At 37.2% G+C, this 24,897-nt stretch overlaps 1 protein-coding gene across 1 annotated transcript in view; it reads right to left on the bottom strand.

Moving 5' to 3' along the window:
* FBN2 (fibrillin 2) overlaps positions 1-24,897 on the bottom strand; it is a 214,237-nt gene that overhangs the window by 26,713 nt on the left and 162,627 nt on the right. Inside the window, exons 34-49 of the mRNA XM_061152176.1 lie at positions 21,444-21,566; positions 20,770-20,892; positions 18,191-18,352; positions 17,393-17,461; positions 16,825-16,950; positions 15,285-15,410; positions 14,526-14,678; positions 11,193-11,261; positions 10,171-10,296; positions 9,868-9,993; positions 9,028-9,153; positions 6,767-6,883; positions 4,860-4,988; positions 4,306-4,425; positions 1,463-1,588; positions 657-809 (exon numbers count right to left, since the gene is read on the bottom strand). Of these exons, the coding sequence (XP_061008159.1) occupies positions 657-809; positions 1,463-1,588; positions 4,306-4,425; positions 4,860-4,988; positions 6,767-6,883; positions 9,028-9,153; positions 9,868-9,993; positions 10,171-10,296; positions 11,193-11,261; positions 14,526-14,678; positions 15,285-15,410; positions 16,825-16,950; positions 17,393-17,461; positions 18,191-18,352; positions 20,770-20,892; positions 21,444-21,566 (1,974 nt within the window). The remainder of the gene's footprint in view (positions 1-656; positions 810-1,462; positions 1,589-4,305; positions 4,426-4,859; positions 4,989-6,766; positions 6,884-9,027; positions 9,154-9,867; positions 9,994-10,170; positions 10,297-11,192; positions 11,262-14,525; positions 14,679-15,284; positions 15,411-16,824; positions 16,951-17,392; positions 17,462-18,190; positions 18,353-20,769; positions 20,893-21,443; positions 21,567-24,897) is intronic.

Genomic DNA, 24,897 nt, shown 5'->3' with positions numbered 1-24,897 from the left:
ATTTAATTCTGGGCAGCCAAAGAGCCTTATTCACTCCAGTATTGTTGCCTGGACAATTCCACGGTCAGAAGAGCCTGGTGGAATACAGTCTACAGAGTCGCAAAGAGTTGGACATGACTGAACAACTAACAGAGCACTCTGCCCATTACACGCAGAAGCCACCTCTGACCTAGAGACCAGGCCAGTTCCGAGCCTGCTGGGAACAATCGTACTGTTCAGCTATGCAAATAAAATCTGTGAGGCTCGTGGTCTCTTCTTGCAAATGGCTACTGTGTTGACTCAGCTTCCAAGAATTTGATATAAGATTCTGGGAGCCCCAGCCTGTGATACAATACCCACGTGGGACTCCTGCAGCCAGCTGGAATGTAATTTTCACCCCCTCCTTGGATCTACTGCCCTTCACCCTTCAAATTCATTCCTTTCAAAGCAAGTAATGCTAACCTTGGGGGAAGCAATGAAATAATGGGGTAACATCCTGCATGTACACATTCTGAATATGAAAGCTGAAAGGAGTTCCTGATGCTATGGAGCTCACTGAACCATGAAGGTCTGTAAGTGAGGGGATGCTTTCATCTTCAAAACATTCATAATTACTTGAGTTCTGCTAGACAGTCCAAAACTAGTACAAAGTGGCTTTTTTATTTCACTACTCTTACCTTCGTCATCCTTGGGACACAGCTCACAGGGGTCCCCCCAGCCCTCTCCTGGCATCTTACTACAGCAGCATTTTGCCTTTGTGGTGTTGAAAGCTTTGGGTACAGAACACTTTCCATTTTCAAAGTTTGTGAAACAGAAGCTCTGGCGAGTATCTAATCAAGAAAGCAAACATCACAGACCTCCTTACTGGTCATTTAAAAAGATGGAATAATTTACACATAGTTCTGTTACTGATAGAACACTTCTCATGGGTTGAACATGTGGCGCAGATTATACTCGCAGTTAAGAGACAGGCCTGGAAATTCTTAATTGCTGATGTCATTTGCCAGTTTAAGTTGACCACTCTATAAAACTGCATTTAATTATATATCTTAATAATGTGCTTCAGAAATTTGAGAGATCGTGCTCAATATTAAAATGATTTCCATGTCTTCTTAACTCACCGTTACATTATAGGCTAACAAAATAAACCTAGGTAGCTTTCAGTAAGTTACGTCATATCAGAAGCAACTCATCATCAATGTACAGAAAATTTATGCCAACAACAAAATGAAAATGATGAAATAAGACAACCATTTTTCTTTTGGTATGGAATTTTTTAAAAAAATGTAGAAACAGAGCAAATAATTAAAAGCACCTTAAAAACTGTCCAGTGCATATACACTCGGGACCTTATGTTTTAAACTTACAGATGATGTATCTGCCAGAGACACATTTTTAGTGACAAGCACTACACATCATGGCTTCCTGCCTAGCTCTGAAGTTTGAGGGCTGATGATGACAGAGAAATCATTTCAAAACTTACCAAAGCACCTCCGTCCATTATCAGATAATACAAACCCAGGGGGACAGATGCACTGGAAGCCCCCAGGAGTATTGGTGCAGGAACCAAAAAGACAGATGTTGGGATCTTCATCACACTCATTTATATCTGCAGATCAGCAAGATAATTTACTGATTTAATCAAATCAATACACTGCTCAATATCTGAAAATAATTTGTCCATATTTTAACAGTTCACTAGCCATTGGATATTCAATGTGAAACAATATATTACACTGTCTATATGATTAGCTTATCTTTACAATAAACTGTTATTGCTTCAAATGTCAAAGGTTATATCCAGTTTCAATGATCCATGTGACCCAGACTTCTAAGTCAGTCTCCAGTTCTCTGGACTTAACTCCTAGGAGGTGTCTGTATATCCTGCAGGCCTGAGAGGACCACTTCCATGTCTCAGGGTCATCACATCCTCAGCCCTGGTCCTCTTCTCTGATGCCCCTCGCCCTCAGCAACCCACAGCGGGGAGCTGGAGTCACAGTCTTTCCTCTCCTTAATCGTTCAACTTTCACAATCAAGCAATATGTGGCCTTCTCATTACGTTCAAACTCAGCATCTGGATTATCTGCCACCTGTGTTATCACATCTCCCAACTGGACTGCTACACTTCCTTCTCCCCCCTCCACACCGCAACCAGGGTTTGCTTTCTAAAACACGTACCTATTTGAGAATCTGTGCCTACAGAACCAGGGAGCTTAGACGTTGGGATGAGAATTTTATCACTTCCACCTCACCCCAGAATGATTCCTTGAAACAGACAAAGATTCCTTACCAGTGATATCTGGCCCCTTATTTAATGGGTGATTTTTAACTAAACGAATAAACACTGCACGATCCCAGGCACACGAGAACGTAAGTTCCACGAGGACATTATGCGTCTGTCTAGATCACTGCTGTACCCTCAGCATGGTCGAGCTCAGGGTCTGGCACATACCGCGTTCTCAGTTTATACTGGCAGAATTTTAGTGAGTGAGTCACATCACTTCCTCTCTAAAAGAGCCTGCACTGCGCTGTGCCATCTGCAGGACTAACAGCCATCTCCTGAGCTGGCCACCGACGCCCCTTACCACGTCTGTTCTGCCTCTGTTTGCAAGCTGCCTCCCTGTTCCATTTCCCTGTTTGATTAGTAAATTTATCAAATTCAGGGACACCTCAAATGTCGCCAGTCCTTATGCTAGGCTTGCTGACCTGCTATCCTCTCACCACCACCACCATTATTCACAGCCTCCTACTGTGACCCACATCCTGAACAGAGCCCACTGCAGCGTCTGTCACATTGGATTGTAAGGGCGGTTTTACAACACGGAGTGATTTACAAAATCTGTCTTTTCTCTTAGGCAGTAAGTTACCTTACTTACTGACAAAAGTTGCATTTTTGTATTTCCAGCATCTAAAAGATGCTGCATGTCCACAGTAATGTCCATGGAATGTCAGAATGGATGTGTGTGTGTGTGTGTGTGTGCGTGCATAGAATTCGTGGTAGGAAGTATTTCATCTAGAAAAACTGGTAGAAGAGATTCTAGGCTGAAAGAAATACTCTTACAGTGAAGTAAGTTAATTGAAAACACATTTTTAAGACATGCGAAATAGTGGTGGTGTTTATCAGTGGATAAAGAAAATAAAATACTCCCGAGGTTAAAAAACATCTAATTGAATCACAGATTGTTTTTTCACTAAGATAAAAGGTAGCCAAGCCTTCCTGATACAAAGAGGCACAAGTATTTTTATTTCTCTCCTAATGGCTCACACACTGCTATTATGCTTATTCCATAAAGAGATGGACCACAGAGGTGATGAAGATTAAGTATAAACAAAGAAGATGAAAGAAAAGATCTTAAACTCTTCAAGAAAGTTTTTGTTAAGATGCTTCTAGTGTTATCATTATTTGTAAATATTAAACACTAGAAAATCTTACAATGAATTATACAAATCAGACAAAAATGGGGAAAAGATATAAACACCAAATTAGAATGACTAAGGATACCCATTATTTGTAATTATATGATCTGAAAAATAATTAAATTTACTATGTAAACTGTTTCCTTAGGTTCTGTCTATATAAGTCCTTTAAATGTGAACAGAAGAGCTATACAGAATTTAAGAAACTGAGTAATTCAAAGGCAAAAAACTCTCAGCAATCATTTCATGTTAGAAGAACCATACTAGGATGCTGGTGCTTCTGAATTTCAACAAGACTGTTAAAAATAATTTGTACAAAAGTGAAATAAAGCAACTGTAAAAAGGTCAGTCTTCATCATGCTCACCAGGCAATTCTGGGACTCACTTTTGATGTGGTTACAAGATTTCTTGTATGCTGGGAGGGTTTCCACAGAGAAACATCTGTTATGACAAATGGATTAATATTTTCTGTTTTGACATGCGGCTTTCCCAAGGAAAAAAACGTCTCAGCAGCATTGTCAAGATTTTCTGCTTCACATTTCTAGGACTCTAGACACCTTTAATAGCTGTTTTAAAATTGGTTGCCAAAGATTACAATTTTTGTAGACACTCTTTAAATTCAGTAGAAGGTCTCTATTGACATTTGGAAAAAAGATTAGAGTGCACTGAAAATTCTTTGACTAGTATAAGATTTCTGTTAATGAAAAAATCCCTCATCCTCAAATTCTTTATTCCCACCATTCCACCTTCAAATCATTTCTGATGGTTCAATAAAACAGATGTAGGCAGCTAGGCGTTTAACTCCCTGGGTCAGTATGCTTACAGTGGTCTAGGTTTAACATATACCCACAGAGTCTGTACCAGATCTCATCATACTAAACGGTTCATGGGCTCAAACATCAGCCTTACCGATGCAGTTCTCGCTTTTCACTTCATAACCTGGGGGACAGATACATCTGAAAGACCCCTCCAAATTCTGACAGGTGCCAGGAGAACAAGAGCCGGGCAGGGCAACACACTCATTCGTATCTTTAAAGAGAAACAAGAAAAAAAGATGACTTACAGATGACATCATTGTTGCCAAATGATAGTAACATGAATTCAACTCAAGCCCTCTGATCTGCCAGGTTACTATGGGGAAATACGCCCTCAGAGATTTTTGACACCCTGAGTATTACTCATTTGGCAAGAGGTTAATTTTCCTTTGTCTACTTTAATTGAGACACAGACACCCTCGAGCTCTGTCCCAGTCAAAACACTGCATACAATTCCAAATCTTTGGTTTATACCTTTTACCAAAATATCCCAAGAAACTTATCTTGGCCCATGTACACAGATGACCAAATGAAATGCAAATGAGTCCCAAAGTTGGCTGTGCTGAGGGTGGGGGGAGTCACATCATTATTTTACAAAACAAAACAACACAAAGACTTTATTTTATTGTTTGTTGTTTAGATACTTACCTATACAGTTCTTGCCATCTGGAGTAAGTTCATAACCTTCATTACATAAACACTTGAAGGAGCCAACTTCATTAAAACACCGTCCATTTCTACACACCTGACCAAAAAAGGAACTGCACTCATCTATGTCTGTAAGTAAATAAGAGTGAGCTTTTCAGAGAGAGCTCGTACATATATTTTGTATCACAAGTTGCAACTTAAAAATATATTAATTGGTAGACATTTACAAAAACCCGACATTACAATCCCTCATCAACAGAGAAAAATGTCTTGTATCGTAAGGATCAGGTGACTAATAATGTCACATAGACCTCTCCTGCTGGTTTAAGCTTTCCATTCTTTCCAACCAAAAATTAGCTCTTTTCCTGGATTTAAGAGGACACATGGCTTTAACTGGATTGTCCAGTTTGTAGAGAACTGTATCTGGAGATAAGCTGACTGTATTCAAAGGACAAATTAAAAAGCATATAAAATATAGAAAAATCAATTATATGAAAAACACTCCAGAATTGCTGACACATTTTGCTTACACAAAACAGAATCTGAAAAAAAAAAATGTTCTTAACTGTTAGGTTTGCAGTTAAACTCAGGGATGAGTAATTTTTTGTTTGTTTACAGATTATACTTCAATCAGAGCCATATCTGTATCTTTCCTTCTCCTCAGCTGTATAAAGGGTCTGAAAAACTATAGACAACAAGGTGGTAGTTGAATAAAATGTTCAATCAGGTCTGAATTTTTCACAGTTGAAGAATTTTGAAAAACAAGGAAAATTAAGGAATACATATTGGAATAAATTGGGAGGTGGGTTTGACGGGTGATACTTTTCCATAAAAGCAGGAAGCCTGAGTTACTTTCATATTAACTCATGGAATTATGTGAATTAAGAGATTGTGAGAGAGATTAAGAGATTGTGAACTAAGAGATTAAGAGATATTGTGTTGGAAAGCACCCCTATAGAGTCTGTGTGCCATGCTTAGTCGCTCAGTCGTGTCTGACTCTCTGTGACCCCGTGGACTGTAGCCCACCAGGCTCCTCTGTCCATGGGATTCTCCAGGCAAGAACACTGGAGTGGGTCGCCATGCCCTCCTCCAGGGACTCTTTCCAACCCAGGGATCTAACCAAGGTCTTCTGCATTGCAGGTGGATTCTTTACCATCTGAGCCACCAGGAAAGCACTATAGAGTCTGGCACGTGGTAAATGAAATACCACTAATGCTTTTTGTCGTATCTATTACTAACTTCTCCACCAACGATAGCATCCTCTTCCTCCTCCTCCAGTCACTTTCAATTTTTATTTCAATCGCTGCCTAACGAGGCAAAGACTAAAATTCTGTGCCATGGAGAGAAGACAGTTTTATCTTCCACTGAGAATGTACAGTCCTTCACAGAGATTAAATAGGCTTCTGAGGCTGGTTCAGAAACCTAGTCACCATGCTTTCTTTCTGTGGGAAAAGGCAGCTCCAGCTTCAAGAGCTGACTGAAAATAGTTTTAAGACACAATATGTTTCTAAGTTGGAGACTGTCAGTGTTTGAATATAAATCAAGAATGGATTATATGAAATACTTGTAATAAACCTGAAACCATAAGAGGTCTGCCTTTGATACCATCTAAGTGGTAAAAATAACCCCAAACCATAAATCAGTCCCAATAGTTTAAAGGCCATCTGCATGGCCTTTACCCTTGAATCGATTTGACTGACGTAAGTACTAAACCCAGCAGACTGTCTCGTGATCACTGGAGGCAATACTGTGACTTCAGTTAACCAGAAGTTAGTCAATGATATTACATCTCTTATGGCACATGCTCGCAATTAGAATAATAAAAATTTATTCATTCTTCGCCTTTACTCTGTGTTTAGGATGTTCTGTAGACAAGAAACAGAAGCAATGAAGGACTGAGTACTTACCCATGCAATCATTATTATGAGTGAGTGCAAAGCCTGGGTAGCAGAGACAGTTATAGGATCCAACGGTGTTTTTACAGGTTCCATTTCCACACGGATGCCGCTCACACTCATCAACATCTAGGAAGAAAACACTGGCTCAAAGGAATTCAGTTTTTGAACCAGAAAAATGTAGCCTATCAAACTTTTAGATATATTTTTTTAAACTACTGGCTTACTTAGATTTTTCTCATTCAATACTAAGAACCCACATTTATTTGAGGAAAGTAAGTTATGAGGTAGAGAAAACTCTAAAGTAGAAAATTATTAAGAAAAATTGGCACTTGATAACTTACAGGAACATATAAGACTCAGAAAAGAACTGGACTAAAAAGCAAGTGAGATTAGTCTACATTTCCTTAGTGAGTTTTTTTAATGAATAAGTTTGCTTGTCAATTATGGGGAAATAAATCTTTTGAAACACTGAAACAATTTGTTCTATTAAGCATTATAAATGCTTCCACAGAAATTTTCATATCTTAATTTATCAGCACAACAAAGGTAAACTTTAACTTTCTAAATTTTATGAATCAGTGGACTCTAAATTGAAGAAGTCTACTAGAGTTCAATGTTATTAGCCTTCAAAAACATGGAATTAATATTTAGAAAGGTCATAGTCATATAAAGGAGGAGACTCCCTAGACTATGAATTTCAGGCTGCTAAAACTCCTCCATTGTGAAAAAAAGGGGGTATTATTGTTCCTTCAGAAAGCAGTTTTGTTTAAGAGAGATATTACCAAGGAATCTAGCTGATTTTCATCATGGGCGAATTGTTAAAACTGAGGACAGATTTTCTCTATATGAATTTCTGAATCATAAATATCACAAATATATATATATATATATATATATATATATATATATATATATTTAGCAAATCATATCTTCTTTCTCAGAAAGAACAGCCAGGAGAAACATATAAGCAAGCCATCTCAGACAGCTTATGCAAATAGGGCCACATCCTCCATGTGTCCTTTGCACAAGCATTCCCTAGAGAATTTTTCCTGCAACCACAGAAGATGTCTGCAGGGGATCTCTTAGGAGGCACTGGAAGAATGGAGACATTCTTCAGGGGGTGCTCCTGTACAGACATGCCATAAAGGAAACTAATTCTGCTGTTCTGCTGTACTGAAGTCTGTACAATTCAAAAAGATAGTGTATCCTGAATACCAAAAGAGTAGATGCACAACTTCAGCCTGTTCTACACTGAGAACATGCTAATTACAAATAGTCAACTTTTAAATTTAATTTTCCTCCTGCAAGTGCAGAGTGCTTCAGTGGAGATGAGCCAGTGGCTGACATCAGTTTAAGGAGTTAAGCTGAGTTCCAAGGTGAGTTCCGAAGTTAAGCTGAGTTCCAAAAGCCCATCTGCTTTTGAAATCTTATTAATCATCTGCTCAGCAAGTACTTACTGAACACAATTATTGCTTAACTAGCCATTACATTAGCTACTGTACTGGGGCTTTTCAAAGTTTCACCATCTTTGCTTCTAAAAACTGTTTTTAAGAGTTGAATCAGCCAAGCAAGCAGATATATCTCATATGTTCAGTGATCTGGGGGAAAGAAGCATATGTACTTATGTGTGTGTGTATGTGTTCATTTCAACACTGTCACCGTTACTACCCCCTTGCATGCTAGCATTCTCCAGAAGGCTTTTCTGAGTGGAACTGTGCCTGTGTGCTAAGTCACTTGAGTCATGCCCAACTCTTTGTGACCCTATGGACTGTGGCCTGCCAGGCTCCTCTGTCCATGGGGATTCTCCAGGCAAGAACACTGGAGTTGGTTGCCATACCCTCCCTCCAGGGGATCTTCCTGACCCAGGGATCGAACCCATGTCTCTTATATCTCCTGCATTGAGAGGTGGGTTCTTTACCACTAGCACCACCTGGGAAGCCCCTTGAATGGGAACAAAGAGGAGTAAATGGAGACCTGGTACCACGGCGATTTCCATGTAACACCGAGTGTCTGAAAGCTCAGGTTAATAAGCATGTGAAAGCCATCTGGGGAAGACAGCTGTGACCACTGAACCCAAGAACATATTGTGGTGCGTCCTGCTTACACATTTTACATTGACTAAAACCATAAACAGTTTCACATAGCTCATTTTTTGTTAAGACTCTTTCAGACAGAGACAGGGTAGTTACTTGTGGCAGGTGACCGAATGGTAATCTCTTCTGGAGTCTCAGCTCCATGACACCCCCGGGAAATAATGTTCCCCTTCTTACCCATGCACATCGTCTGGTCCTGAGAAGCCTTAAAGCCATTGTGGCAGATGCATTGGTAACTTCCTTGTAAATCCACACATAGGCCATGACTGCAAACATTAGGAATTTCTAAACACTCATTGCGATCTAACACAAAAAAAATAAAACACATGTTACACATATCTGATCTTTATTAAGATTCCTTCATTTTTTTCCCACAGGCATTGTTTCTATAGCCTGCTAGTCATTATTACAGATAGGCTGAAAACGAACCATAACAAGAGTTGAATAAAAATAAGGCAAGGCTTTAAAGTATACAAGCCTCTTTTTAAATCATGCAATCTTTTTACGTGTTGATTGGTATATCTCAAGGACATTATTTTATTTTAGTTCCAATTCTAGGAAAAATCCATTGAGAGTCTTCTTTTCCTAACAAAAGAATCTAAAAGATATGGTGAAATAGATTCAATATGAATGAGTAGATTTACTTGGAAAAATCTCCTCAAAATTATATTTGAAAATATCTTTTTTTTTTAATAGGAGAGCATAGGCAGTTCTTTAGTGCAGGAAGTAAGTATACAGAATGTGGTGAAAGTGGTGAAAGTAGTGAAAATGTTGGTCACTCAGTTGTGTCCAATTCTTTGCAATTTCATGGACTGTAGCCTGCCAGGCTTTTCTGTCCATGGAAGTCTCCAGGCAAGGATACTGGAGTGGGTTGCCATTCCCTCCTCCAAGAGATCCTCCCTACCTAGAGATTGAACCCAGGTCTCCTGCATTGCAGGCAGATTCTTTACCCATCTGAGCCACCACAGAGGCCTACAATGGTGCTCAGTATCAAAGAGTGAGTCTTTCTCTTCTTACCTACACAGGCTCCGTTGGGCGAAAGTTTGAAGCCTGCAGCGCACTCGCACCGGTAGCTGCCTGGACTGTTGATGCAGTCTGCATTTCGCTGGCACAGGTTATCGCCATTGCTGCACTCATCGATATCTGAAAGAGTAACAATTCCATGTTTTTAAAACTTTATTATGGCATCAATATTACATTCACCTAATCAATTTGGTGATTAACTCCTAAATGCTGTAGTAGAAACAGTAAGTCAGAAAACTAAAAACCAGCTATGTCTGCCGAACTTTCCTGGATAAGGTCACTCATTGCTCAGATTACCTTCGCAAACCAGCAGCAGGTCATTGTAGCTGAATCCCGTAGGGCATTCACAGCGGAAACTGCCAATCTGGTTAATGCACACACCATTTGCACAAATGCCTGGAATCTCTTTACATTCATCAATGTCTGCAATTGAACAGATTTGATCAAATATATGGTTCTGCTTAATGTATTTATCATAAAACATTGAATAATGCTAAACACACACTCGGTCTCAAAAATCAATCCTATACTGGTGTGAGTGATTTTGTGGTTTACGAAAGCAAATAGACTACAAAATATTATTTCCTTTGGACAGTAATGAAAGAATGGAAGCAGCTGATCAAATATACCGAGTGATCTAGTGTCAATAGAGCAAATGAACTTCCTAGGGAATCAAGCTTCCTCTTAAGTTACATGTCAGGCTTACCTAATTGCTATTACTCATTTGATAAAGCCAACTGTATTTTCCTAATTTTATGTCCTTTGCTATCCGTGCATTGATAATGGACATTTAAAATTATATTGTTCATTTAATCTTTGAGGAAGAAAAGTAGACTGTGCAAGAGAAAGCACATTCAGAAGAAAGAAATTTATATAATTAATAATTCTGCAAATTCATAAGTAGATAGGGAGAAAAATACTGTAAAAATATATACAAAACTTAAACATATACTCATGAAAACAGACAATAAAGGTTAATAAAATAAAGTAGATTACTTAGAATCATGTATTGATAATACAATATTCATAATGAGAAAAACTAAAGCTTTAGCTTGATACGTATGAAATCTTGAGGTAGTCACACAACTATTGTATCATAACTCAATCACAAGGCTGGCAGCCCACTCCAGGCTGATGGACTAATCCCACTATTAACACTTGGTAATCTGTAAACATGCTGCTTCTTTCTTGTCTAACTATATCAGATCCAAATCCAGAGTTTTATCTTTTATGATACTTTAAACTTAAAAAACACTGAGCAAATTTTTACAAAATGCTATATATATGTATTAAAAGAAACATAATCTAGAAAAACTCACCAACAGCTTTTCCAGTGTGAATGTCAAAGGTGAATCCAGGGATATTTCCACATATGGTTTTAAAGTCAGCTTTAAAATATAAACAAAGCAGATACACTCTTAAAATTCTCATACTCCTTCAAAAAACCCTTTACATAGTATTACTTTAACTGACAAATATATTTTATATTATTCACAAGACACTTTAATTCAATTATATTTATTTGACCACAATATCAGTTTTTGCATGGAGTGAACGAGTCTAGGCATTCTTTTATCATTATTATTATTGCTGTTATCATCATTAACATTTTACTGCTCAGATACTAGAAAATAAGTAAATCATTATGAGTTCAAAATATCTACTTAAGGCATTTAAACTCTTTTTATTTTGATATGCAAGGCTTTAAAAATGGTCCAACGTATGTAAATTGAAAAATTAGGTTAGTGTACAATTTAAAAAGGAATTAGCATTGCACAAAGGCATAGGCATGCAAAGATAATTTTGTAGTGGTGAAACATGTTCACCATGAGTAATGAATGAACCATAACTTTTTTTTAACATAAACGTCTGTTTGTTGGAACGTGAAATTTGAGGCATCAAAAACAACGTCTCATGGAATAAAACAGAGACTATGAGAGTCACTCGGAGAAGGCAATGGCACCCCACTCCAGTACTCTTGCCTGGAGAATCCCGTGGACGGAGGAGCCTGGTGGGCTGCCATCCATGGGGTCGCTAAGAGTTGGACACGACTGAGCGGCTTCACTTTCACGCACTGGAGAAGGAAATGGCAACGCACTCCTGTGTTCTTGCCTGGAGAATCCCAGGGACGGGGGAGCCTGGTGGGCTGCCGCCTCTGGGGTCGCACAGAGTCGGACACGACTAAAGCGACTTAGCAGCAGCAGCAGCAAGAGCAGCAGCATGAGCGTCACTACTACACGTAATTCACCAAACTAACAGGACCTTCAAAGAATTCTAATTTTTAAGTAGCATGATTCTTCGAATGCCCACTTCTACAAACAGGAATAAAACTCTGGAAAACAGCATCAGGTAACATACAGAAGACTATAATCTAAGTGCCATCTGAGAGCCCAGATTGTTAAGTGGGGAATACACAATCCCTTCAATAAATAGTGCTGGGAAAACTGAGAGCCATTTGCCTAAGGCTGCAACTGGCCACTTTCTTACACCATATAAAAAATAAAACTCTGAACAGATATAAGACTGAAAACCATAAAACTCCTAGTAGAAAACATAGGCAGGATGTTCTCCAACATTGGTCTTTGCAGTATTTTTTTGAATCTTTCTCCTCAGGCAAGGGGGGAAAAAACAAAAATAAACAAACAGGACCATATCAAACTAGAAAGCTTTTGCACAGTGAAGGAAACCATCTACAAAAGGAAAAGGCAATCTATCGAACAGAATGAGACGTCTGCAAATGATATATCCAATAGGGATTAATGTCAAAATATAAAGAATACTCACAGCTCAATGTAAAAAATACAAATAATCCAGTTAAAAATGGGCAGACCACTTGAATAGACATCTTCCTAAGGAAGAGATACAGATGGCCAACAGACACATGAAAACATGCTCAACATCACTGATTATCAGTGCAATGCAAATGAGGCATCACCTCATAGCTGTCAGAAATGCTGTTATCAAAAAGATCACAAATAACAAGTGCTGGTGAAGGTGACAAGAAATGGCAACTCTTGTATACTACTGGTGGGAACGTAAATTGGTACAGTCACTATGGAAAACGGCATGGAGGTTTCTCAAAAATCAAAAATAAAGCTGTCATAGTTCGGCAATTCCATCTCTGAGCATTTATCTGAAGAAAACAAAACACTAATTCAAAAAGACATATACATTCCTATGTTCTCTGTAGCATTATTTACAAGGACCAAGCTACGGAAGCAACCTAAGTGCCCACTGATATGCAAACAGATAAACAAGATGGTATACTGTATGTGTGCATGTATATATATATACACACACATATTATTATTCAGCCATGTTGTTGAAATCTTGCCACTTTCAACAACATGGATGAATCTAGAGGGCATTTTGCTAAGTGAAGTAAGTCAGACCGAGAAAGACGAGTGATGTATGATTTCACTTATATGTGGAATCTAAAAAGCAAAACGAATGAACAAACAAAACAGAAATAAGAATCTTTGTTATAAAGAAAAACCTGGTGGCTGCCAGAGGGGAGGGGAGTAGGGGGTAGGGCAAAATAGATGTGAGGTATTGAGAGGTACATATTTCCAGCTATAATATAAATAAATCACAGCAAAGTAATGTACAGCATAAGGAATACAGTCAATAAAATTGCAATAAAATTGTGCAAGGACATATGGTTACTAGACTTATCGTGGAGATAAATCCTTAACATATATAAATGTCAAACCACTATGCTGTAATCCTGAAAGTAATATGATATTATTTATCAATTATACTTCAATACAAAAGAGAAAATCCATTTGCCCATTGAATTTGAGCCACTGAAAAAGGCTCTGTATGTCACTTTTCACCATCTCTCCTTAATTTCATCTCATCATGTTAAATGAAATATTTTAATAACTTTACCCTAAATAATACTATATTTGGTAACAAATGCATAATCATTATTTCTTATTTGTCCTATTGGTTCAACTCTTAGTATCTACAGCTATTAAGAGTGACTACTGTTCAGGTCATAAAAGAACCTGAGTGGGCAACAATTTTAAGATGATTCTGTTGCTCTGGTCTTTATAACCTTTCAGTTTTTCTTTCAAGAGAATCTGTGTTTGGAAAAAAATTTTACTGTGTGAAGACCAGTTCTCTTTTCTGTCTAAAAATTTCATGTAAGTTTGAGGGAATGGATGCATAAGGAAAACTCTGATACTAAGTTGCTTTTATGTAAAGTTTGCTCATCAAATCCATTTTTTTTTGCATGTTTTCCAAGACCAAACTTAATGAGCATATTGGAATTTAAATAATCACAATTTATCAAAATGACACCTTCTAAGTAGAACACAATGACACAAATAGATTCTCAATAAATACTTCTCTTATGAAGAGAAGAGTAATTAAAGCAGCATGTTTAAATGGACTGGTGTTATAAAATTCTAACTCTTCGGCAATGGGGCTTATTTTCAGGATCCAGACTTTACTCAAGGGACATCTCAGAAATTAGTGTTTGGGCCTTAAAGAGGACTGGCTGCCTGAGAAACAAACCAAGCACATGAGCTCTTGGACACTTGCAGAACTGTGTCTGCTGTTAGTGGCCCTTTGCGTTCACCCTAGTGTAGCGTACCTCCCTGCATCACCAGCTTGGCCGCCCGCAGAAGCAGGAGCTGTGTGCTTACCCGTCCCCGGCGTTGGGCACGGTTCACAGGGTTTGTTCCAGGCTTTGCCTACGTTGTATGTGCAGCAGCACATCCTCTTTGTCACATTAAAAGGCAACTCATTCTCACAAGTGGTTCCATTGTAGCTCCGGTAGCAGAAGCTTTTTCTCATGTCTGCATACAGAAAAACAAAAATGCCAACCCATCCTGCCAGCAAGCAGCTAATAATAAACCCCATACACCTGGAGACACTAAAATTCCTCGACTAACTCTGAAAAGTTTCATGGTTATGTGTAAGTATCTTAAAATAATTCTATAAGTTGAACACAAATCATTTTTAGTTAAGCGTCTTTCCTGTTTTGAAGTAAGGGATTTCACTTTCAATTTTCTTGGGGGACAAAGTTAATAGACATTTCTCTATTCAAATGCATTTATTTAATTTAAAAAGCATTACATATTAGATTTTAATTGTTCTCTTATTTGTAAAACAATGTTCCATTTATATGAATGGAAAATAAAAGTATTTAAGAATATATAATTGTAATATTTGTTAAAATTTTCTATCTCAGACTCATGCTTTATAACATGTAACCTTATAGCCAAAATATATTAAAAATATGATACACAGCCATAAGTTTATAAGACTTTGAAATACTTTACTATTCATAGAGATTTAACTTCCAAACTTTCTGAATAATTATGACATGTTTGCCTCTGAGAGATAACTGATGACCAGGAAGCCAGCAACAGTGACCTCCTCAACTTCAGAGCTTTACCTACCCATGCAGTTGTGGCCTCCATTGACCTGCATGTATTCAGGTGGGCAAATGCAGGTGTAATTTCCCAGAGTGTTGTAGCAGGTCCCAGGTCCACACACACCAGGATGCGCAAAACACTCATCAATATCTACGGGATGCAAGAGTATCCATTAATTAGTAAATATTTTCCCCATGAATTTAAGTGACTTAAACAACTGAACAAAGCATATGGCTGAGCCCCTCAATTTTTATTTTTATAGAACTCATCCTACTTTTTATAAAATTTAGAATTTAAACCAATTACATAGGAAACACCCCAAAAATACATTTATGTCACATACAAGATGCCCTTCTTCAGAAAAATAAAAATCTAACATTTAAAAATAAAGGTGATCAAAATAAATTATTCCAAAGTGGCAAAAAAATAACTTCAATGGTGCCTATATTTTTAAACTGAAATTTCATACTCTTCAGATGGAATTGCTTTAAAGCTACTTTCCTCTTACGTCACTGAAATCAAATTTTAGTGCCAACTTTAAACTGAAGGCACTTAGAAAAGCCCTTTTCTTTATAGCTCCTTTCAAATTAACACCCATTCAGAGATTCTCGAAGTAGCACAGTTTCTGGTTATTCTCCTTATTAAAGCATATTTCTTCCAGATGCACTTATCTAAAATGTTCCAATAGAAAAGTTATAATGGAAATAATTACACTACATGTTTAATGTTTATTTTTAGAAACAGTCATTCATTCATTCCATAAACAAATACTGAGATTCTACTGTAAGTTAGAACTTATAGCTATAAAGATGAATTAGATGTGGCCCTTGTTTCAAGAAGCTTGCAGTCTAGTGGGAAGACCAGGCCCCCAAAGGATGATTACACTTCCACATGAGAAATGGGGGATGGAACCAAGAAAGGCATCTGCATAACCTTTGAACTGTTTCATGTGATGTTGTTCAACATTAAAAAGTTACTGAAAGTATTAACCTAACGGTCCCACTTCAAACATACGTATTTTTCTATATAAAATATAAAGTTAAAATATGAGTTAATTTGAGTTAAACTCATATTGAATGCTTTCATACTATTTGAGCTTTCTCCCTTTATCATCAACCCATTTACTCAGAGAAAAATAATAGTAAGTTACTGCAAATAATCTGTAAATTAATTTAGCTATCATCATACAGGGCTTCCCTGGTGGCTCAGATGGTAAAGAATCTGCCTGCAAGGCAGGAGACCCGGGTTCGATTCCTTGGTCACGAAGAACCCTTGGAGGAGGGCATGGCAACCCACTCCAGTATTCTTGTCTGGTGAATCCCCGTGGACAGAGGAGCCTGGCGGGCTACAGTCCATGGGGTCACAAAGAGTTGGACACAACTGAAGTGATCTGGCATGCATGCATCATTATACAACTTAGAAGCACTGACAGAAAAGAAAAAAACTATGAACCAGTCTCATCATATCCCTTGATAAAACTTGAAGATGGACTCTTTTCTCCAGACCTGACCAGGAATTTTGTTTTAAATAGCACTAATAATTTTTAGGTATGAATTCATCTTACCTTCACAGATGCGGGTTTCCTCACTGAGGTAGTAGCCTTGAGGGCACTCACACTGGAAGCTACCGAAAGTGTTAATACAGTTTCCCCCCTGGCAGAGTCCTGGTAACTCCTGGCATTCATCAATATCTGCAAAAGGGGAGACAGCTCAGATACTGTCATGAAAGACAAGAGTCACTATGAGAGCTTTCAAATGCATGGTACTGTAAGACCTGCAGACTTCCATGCATCCAGGTGAATGCACACTTAAGACAGGAGGTTTATTGTGATCATGAATTTCCCTGGCTTAGTCATGGAACTCTGCTACAATCTGAAAAGAGGAATAACTAAATCTAACAATGATGAAAGTTGGGGATAATTATAAAAAGAGTTTCCCTGCAGAACAATCACACACCACTGCAATGGATCAAGTCTTTCTGACTTACAAATGATTTTTCAGCAAACTGGCAACTGTCTACCTGTCATTTTGCAAAATCATCTTGTCTGGACTGTTGCACACTAACTTTTCTACCAGCTGTTCTCTAAAAGTAAGCTCTTGTTTAAATCTGGTGACCATCAGAGGTATACTCACCTTCTAAGATGATTGTAATGGGGTTAGGTCTGAAGCCTTCACCTCCAGGACACAAAGTGTAATATTCAGCTACAAAACGAGGGAAAGAAAAAGAAATTTGATAACCTGTGTGCAAGAGGCTGAGACAATGAATTAGTACTTAACAACTGCCAAGCTCAAAGCACATATCCTAAGGGATGTATCTATATTTTCCTAGGTGCCTTTTCAAACACTGTACCTTTAAAAGAATATTAACATCCTACTTGAAATAAGATCATTACTTCATAGATTACAAAGTAGAATAACAAAACCCACTTGTTTTTAATTAAAGAAAAAACTACTTTCAGACAATTTATATCAACAACTTATTTTGGCTAATAAATGAAAACTCAAAGATTCAACAATGTGAAGTTTCACCTATGCTCATATCAGGACACACATTTCAATTTAAGATATAAGCTGGTTGGACTTGAGGAATACAATGCATCTATGATCCTGAACTAAAACAACTCTGGAAAAGAAGCAGGAATGGCCTTTATCTGTGATACCAGGGAGAACTGATATTATCATCCTTCACAGTGGATTGTGGTTAAAAATTGTTTTCTCTTCTCATCATATCAAGAAAAAAAAATAAGAAGAGAGGAATTCAGATTCCTTTTCTATGAAGGCTTCTTGGCTAGTTTCAGCATAATCACTGAAAGTAGTCCAGATTCAAAGTTCGGACTCTCATTCCTCCCTCGTCCCCAGCACCAGAAGAATTCGGCAGCTAGTCTTCAGCTACCAGAGGGTCCCTGTCCTCTTTCTCGGCTTCATACTCACTGCTATTGACAGGGGGGCAGGTCTCGCAGGGGTTCCCCCAGGCCTTCCCCAGAGAGCAGCAGCAGGAAGAGCGGCTGACGCCCACCCCAATCTCAGTGTTGCAGGACAGGCTCCCGTCGCCCCGAGGACCGAACTTCAGGTAGCAGTTGCCCACGCGGTTGTCTGCAGAGCAACACAGGAGTTTACAATGGTCCTTACAGTAGTAAGAATGTCATTCTGGAGAAAGGTTACTCAAATGATGAAATTCAAATTCTGTACATTAATTCCCTGCACGAGATCATCACGTGCTTTAGAGTTTTTCCAAGTTGTAGGAATTAAATCAGCTACAACACTTTCCCATGTTTAGACATCCATATAGATCATGGGCTAAAGAGAGTAAGCAATTACTCACCTGGGACATTCTATACCTTTAATAAGATGAATGCAAAAAATGTTTCCTAATAATCAATCAGTCTATACCATGAGGTTATCAACAAAGGAAATGAAATCCAGTATAAGTTAAAACAATGTATCCTATTACAGAAAATAGTGATAATGCAACCTCCTTCCTCTCCTTCCCATAATCTTTATTCTCCCAAAGTTTTGCTTCAATATGCACACCAAGTTTTGCAAGTTTTGGAAGAGTCAGTCTGTTACAAGTTTAGAAAGGATATTTAAGAGAATAAGTGACTCTCAAATTTTTTCTTGTCTCTGAGTATCATCTAGATCACCTCATTAGTTCCATCACTCTAAACATGATCAAATTTGTGGTTCCATCTTTCACCTCTCCCTTGAACTCCAGATCTTTCTGCCAAGTGCCTAGTATTTTATTTCTCCTCTTAGATATCTAAGAGCTATTTTAAAGTTACCGTGTCTAAAGTCAAACACTTGATACTCTTGCTTCCACATAAAAAACCTGCTCCAATCCTCTCGCAGGCTTTTTTGCATTTTCAATAAACAGAAAACTCATTTTTTTAAAACTGCTCAGGCTTTGGAGTCAAACTTTGACTCCTTATTCAATCCAGTTAATAAGATTTGTCAACACTACCTTCAAAATATACCTGGAATCTGATGACTTGCCACTGCTTTCAACATCACTGCAACCTGAGTTCAAGCCACCATCACCCTCACCTGGACTACTGCAACCGTTTCCTAACTCATCCCCTGACCCACCTACAGTCTGTTTTTCCTACCATAGCTTCCTTCAGAAGCATTACCTTGGGTCAGGCCACTTCCAAAGGCGTCCCATCTCACATCAGAGTACAAGCCAAAGTTCTTTACAGTCTACCAAGTAGTTTTCATCTCCAGCTGCACATTATAATCACTTGGGCAGCTTTTTATTCTTTTACTTTCTTTTCTCAATTCTTTTAAGTTTTATTTTTGTTGCCAAATCTCAGGTGCTAACACAAGTGTTAACTCGTGGTTCTGCTCTTACTAGGCTTGTATTCATTCATCCTTCCTTCTTTCCTCCCTACCACTCTTTCCCTTTTATCCCTGCTCTCCATTCTCCTTCCTCTCCCCCTACTCAAACATTGGAAAGTGCTTAATATTACTTTTTATGGTCTGTGCTATAGCAAAATTAGTATTTTAGGGGGGTTTTTTGGTGCACATTTTAAATTTCTATGAATGGTATTTTGCCTCCTTCTATCTTTATAACATGCTGTCAACTCCACAGTGCCCAACTGCCATTCTTTTTAAATCAACCCACTCTCCAAAAATGGTTTCTAAACTCTTGCCACCACAAATAACGAGGCACTGAACATGTTTCCTTGTGTTTCTGGAAGGGTCTGTGATGATATTATTTTCTTTGATATAGAGAGCCTCAAGAGGAACTGCTGGTTCTCCTCTTAGGAAAAACAGTCACTGTTATCTGCCATCTGTATCCAACAAACCTTTTTACTTTTCATATTTGTAAGTAATTTTGAAAATAATTTGCATAAGAAAAAGGCACAAACAACCTTATTAAAAACTTTAATGGGAATTTAATCATAACTAACAAATTTTATTCCATATTTTCCTGGTTTTGAAGAAATATATACCTATATAAATATAGGTTTTTCTTATACCTATAGAAAGACAGGTTTTTCTTATACCTATAGAAATACAGGTTTTTTTCCCTTGGTTTTGAAGAATTATATAACTAATGGTATAAATACCATTAATTGCTTGCCTTGTCAACTGTCATGCATGAATCTGAAATATATTCATTTTGTAAAACTGAGTCCACATTTCAAAGGCATCTGTCCTGGTCAATGCACTGGACAGGGAGCCAGGCAGCTTGGGGACACTGCTTCAGCTCTGCCATTTGCAAGCTCTGCGACCTTAAAACAAGTGACTGCACCTCTAGGGCTCCGGTTCCCAAGTCTGTGACAGGAGGATGTGGGAGCAGATGTCTCAAAAATTCCTGTTTCAAAATATGACTTGGAAGATTAGCAGGATAAGAGTGACCATGTATTTTGGCAATCTAGTTCACTTAAGGTAAAGGAGTACTATTTTAAGTTAATTGTAGCAAATGCTCATATCACAGTTCTTTACCAAGAGAGTGTGAGTATTTAACTCTATGTGCTTCTATCTGTTGGTTTCATATTGCTTTTACTTACCAACACACCCCACACCGGTGGGGTTCAGCTGGAAATCGGGTGGACAGTTACACTCATAGCGACCGGGAGTGTTGACACACAGGCCGTTCACACAGTTTATTGGATCTGCACACTCATCAATATCTAGGAAAAACATTTAGAATGCCCACATCAACATCATTACTTTCCTTGTGCTGTTCCAAAGGATTTGGTGGAAATTCTGAAAGTCAGCAGACTAAAAATCTTTAGGAGGGACTCAGCACAATGAAATACTTGTACACACCTAAAGCCATTTCCATATATCAATCAGACAGTATTCATGATGGTATCATTTAATATCTTTAATAAATAAATAAATAAGTAAATTATATTGAAAAGTTGCAATTCTGAAGAAAACCACGGTATCATTTCTTGCTTGAATTAAACTTAAATATATGTATAACTGTACACATATGTGGACATCATAAATATATACAGAGATATTTTACTAATTTCATGTTGGATATTTAAAATTAAGCTGTTTACATTACAATAAATCAATCTCACAGTTAGAAATAAATGTATCAGAATGTAATTTCCTTTTTCAATAACCTGAGGCATAGCAGTCTAGGCAGAAATTTGGGGAACTTTTATGTCTAGCACAAAAAGGTTCATTTCAATTAATAACAATACAATTACGCCCTTAACTGGCATACCTGTACAGTTCCCTCCTGTTCTGTCCAATTCATAACCATCATCACAGATACAATGAAACATTCCAGGCAAATTATTACATGTTCCAAAGACACAAATATTTTGGAAGGAGCATTCATCAATATCTGGAGATTAAAAAAAAAATAGTAATCTCTTGATTATAAAGATTTCAATTTACTGGATGACATTAATAAATTATTCCATCTCCTCAGATGTTTTTATGGAGCAAAAAATTTTCTTTTACTTTGACCAGAGATGTCACATAAACAGCAACCAACTAACATTCAGATGGAGCAGAGACATAAAAGGATATTATTTCATTTTATTGATGTATTTTAACTGTCTTGGGTTGCAAAAAAGTTACTTAAGAAAAAATGGGCCTGGGGCTTAAACATTTTTTTTTTAATTAAGTACAAACATGTGAAGGGAATAAGATTACAAACAAATGAAAAATAAAAACAAATTCAAAGATTCCTATAAGGAAAACATCAGAGGTTTTAGAAATATCTACAAAATGAAAAATATATAACATTTTAAATATTAAATGTATCTTTTAAATTATTTAAGTTTAACTTATTTAAACTTTTTTATCCTGTAATCTGACCTGTTTTAATAAGGTCAGTTATAAACAGAAAAAGAATTTTTTCCCCAGTAGTGTGTAATAAGATCATCATTGCCCCACATTCCTTCAATTTCATTAAAACATCTCTGTTGGCCTGAAGTCATAAATTCAGGTTATAAAAGTCTTCCATGAAGCTTTAACTCAAAATAAATGAGAAGTTATTACTCTTCATTCATATGAAAATGAAGGCATATGTATGCCTGTCCAGCTGTAGAAATAATCTGTAGTTTTACTCATAGGAAGAGGATGGACATTTTTGTACACAAATAACCTCATATTCTGAGAATGCAGACCAGGCATGCCATTTCAGGCAAGACTAGACAAGTCATTCTAAACTGCTGTCTCAAGACAGCTATATCTTAAGTATAAAAGGGTCTTTCATGATAGTCAAAATAAAGCATTCAAATTATCTTATATTTAAAGTATGGTTCAAACTGTGTTTAGAAGTTCAACTGATGTGTAAAGTTGTCTTTACTTGTGTTGGGGCAATAAAGTTATTCTTTTTATATAAATGAGTAAAGACTCATTAAGTTAGTTTATAACTGAGTTGCATCAAGCTGTAAATGTAAATGTATTATAAGCCCTATGTGTATCCATTTTACTTTTAAATGAATTTTATTACAAATAACTTCCATTGGAATAATGAAAAAGCTGTGTGAAATAAGGTTTTTTAAAAGAATATTGTCTTGTTTTCATAAAGTTGATGTATATTCACAAATTTGAACAATATAGAAAAGTACTGAAGAAACAGAAAAGATAGGAAACAATACAGAAAATAAGACAGCAAAAACAAAAATCACTCAAAAATACTTCTATCCAGACTTATCATAATTGGATGAACAATATTTCAAATACTGGTTATTTCTCAATGCATATTCAGAGAGAGTGAACCATATTCAAGCATCAAATCAATTTTTCACTATGTCAGTAGCTTCTGAAATACTAACATAAAGAATTGATGAAAAAATACTAAAACCTTATCACCTTTTGGATTTATGTTAAAGTCAAATGATTTTAAGACAGTTTTAGTGGATTCTACACAATGATGATTAAAATTAGCATGAATATATATATGCTTCCAACTCATTTTTGTTATTCATATTATTTTCACTTTTTAAATGTTCATGCCATTTACCATAATCTCTAAAGAATTTAGTACTAATTCTTTAAAATCAATAATGTTTTTATTGTCACTTCTCCAATTACTGCTTCCTCCCTACCCATTTATATTCCTTGATTTGGCCATTTCATTGCTGATAAGTTGTGTTGTTTTTTTCCCCCAAGACAAAAAAAGGAGAGCCCATAGGTGCTTCCTTTCTGAATTATTTCACATGTGAGGATATGTCTATTGTCTATATAATTAACTCTGAGGTATAATATTCTTGTCACATGTGTTCTTATAACTGGGAGGGCAGCATTCTAATGTGTATTGGGTTGTCTTGTTCAAGGCTTGTCTTTTCTATCTGGAGTTTGAAGCATCTCTACGACTTAAGCTGACAAATACAATAAAGCTAAAAATGTGTCTTATGATTTACCCCTTCCTGTATATTCAGTTCTCTCTTCTATTTTAGGAAAATGTTTAGTTGTTCAATATGTTTTTCTATTCAACTTTTAGGAACGCCTCACTTCAGAAACACCCATTATACTTAAGCTGACGGCCTTTGTCTTTTCTTATTTCCCCCTTTTTTTTCACTGTGATTATCTCACTGGTAATTACATTTTCATCTCCTCTATTCTTTGCTGGGTCTATTTAATAGTTCTCTTATTTTCCTCGATTGGCCCGTGTTTTTTGTTTCCACTGATTCTGCAATGTCTTTTCTGTTCTTATAATTACTTTGAACTTGCGCAATCATATGCTTTTATTAAGGTTATCTATGGTACAACATACCTACATGGAATCTGCTCTTGTTCCTTGACTAATTTTCTTCTACTCTGAATTGATTATGTTTTTTGTATGTTCTTCTGTTGTTATTTCCATAGACATAACAGCATAGTAGCTGTTGTTTCAGTTTACGTACACTTTACTTGGTCAGCTCTTATAAGATTTTATATACAGTTGGTGCTTGAACAACAGAGGTTTGAACTGCATGTGTCTACTTAAACATGGCTTTTCTTCCCAGTAGTAAATATTGCAGTGTATGTAGTACAGCTACATACAATCTGCGGTTGGTTAATATGTGGATCCATGAAAACAGAGGAACGGGGAACACTGAGGACCAACTATAAATTGAACACAGATTGCCTACCGTGCTGAGGGTAGGTGTCACCAACCCCCGCATTATTCAAGTGTCAACTGTACTCTGATACAGTTTCAGTGGAACTTCTTGACATCGTCCCTTCTTTTTTAACCTTGGGATTTCTTTGGAATATAGCTTGGGGTATGGGTTCACTAAAGCTTCTATTCTGTGGCCCAGAGTTTCACAAGGTGGGGGAAGGTGAGAAACACGGACGGGAAGACCTCTGCTGGGCTCTGTGTGGTCTTTGTTGATGAACCTGGCCCCTGATCTCTCTTCAGGCATCATGAGAAATGCTCTGTCTGGGTTCACTCCACCTGACGGGAGTCCTAACCTGTCCCTGAGGAGGTTGCTGCAGGTTTTGCACGCTTCCATTTCGGTGAAGAATACTGAGAAATGGCCAACTCTAGCAACATTTTCAACTCTATAGAAATTAGATGTAAATGCTGAGTGCACAATGTTGACCAGAGGATTAATTCATAGGGATATAAATTTATAGTAAGGTGGAAAAATGTCAAGAAACTAAAGTAGTAACTCAGGATAAACTGTCTAGATGTGCCAGGCCTCATAGAAAAAGAAATGACAAAACAAAGGAGAAAC

Source organism: Dama dama, chromosome 9 (genome assembly GCF_033118175.1).
Source record: "Dama dama isolate Ldn47 chromosome 9, ASM3311817v1, whole genome shotgun sequence".
Classification (NCBI taxonomy): Eukaryota; Metazoa; Chordata; class Mammalia; order Artiodactyla; family Cervidae; genus Dama; species Dama dama.
Note: the sequence above shows the minus strand (reverse complement) of the source record. Positions and strands in the feature narration are given on the sequence as shown.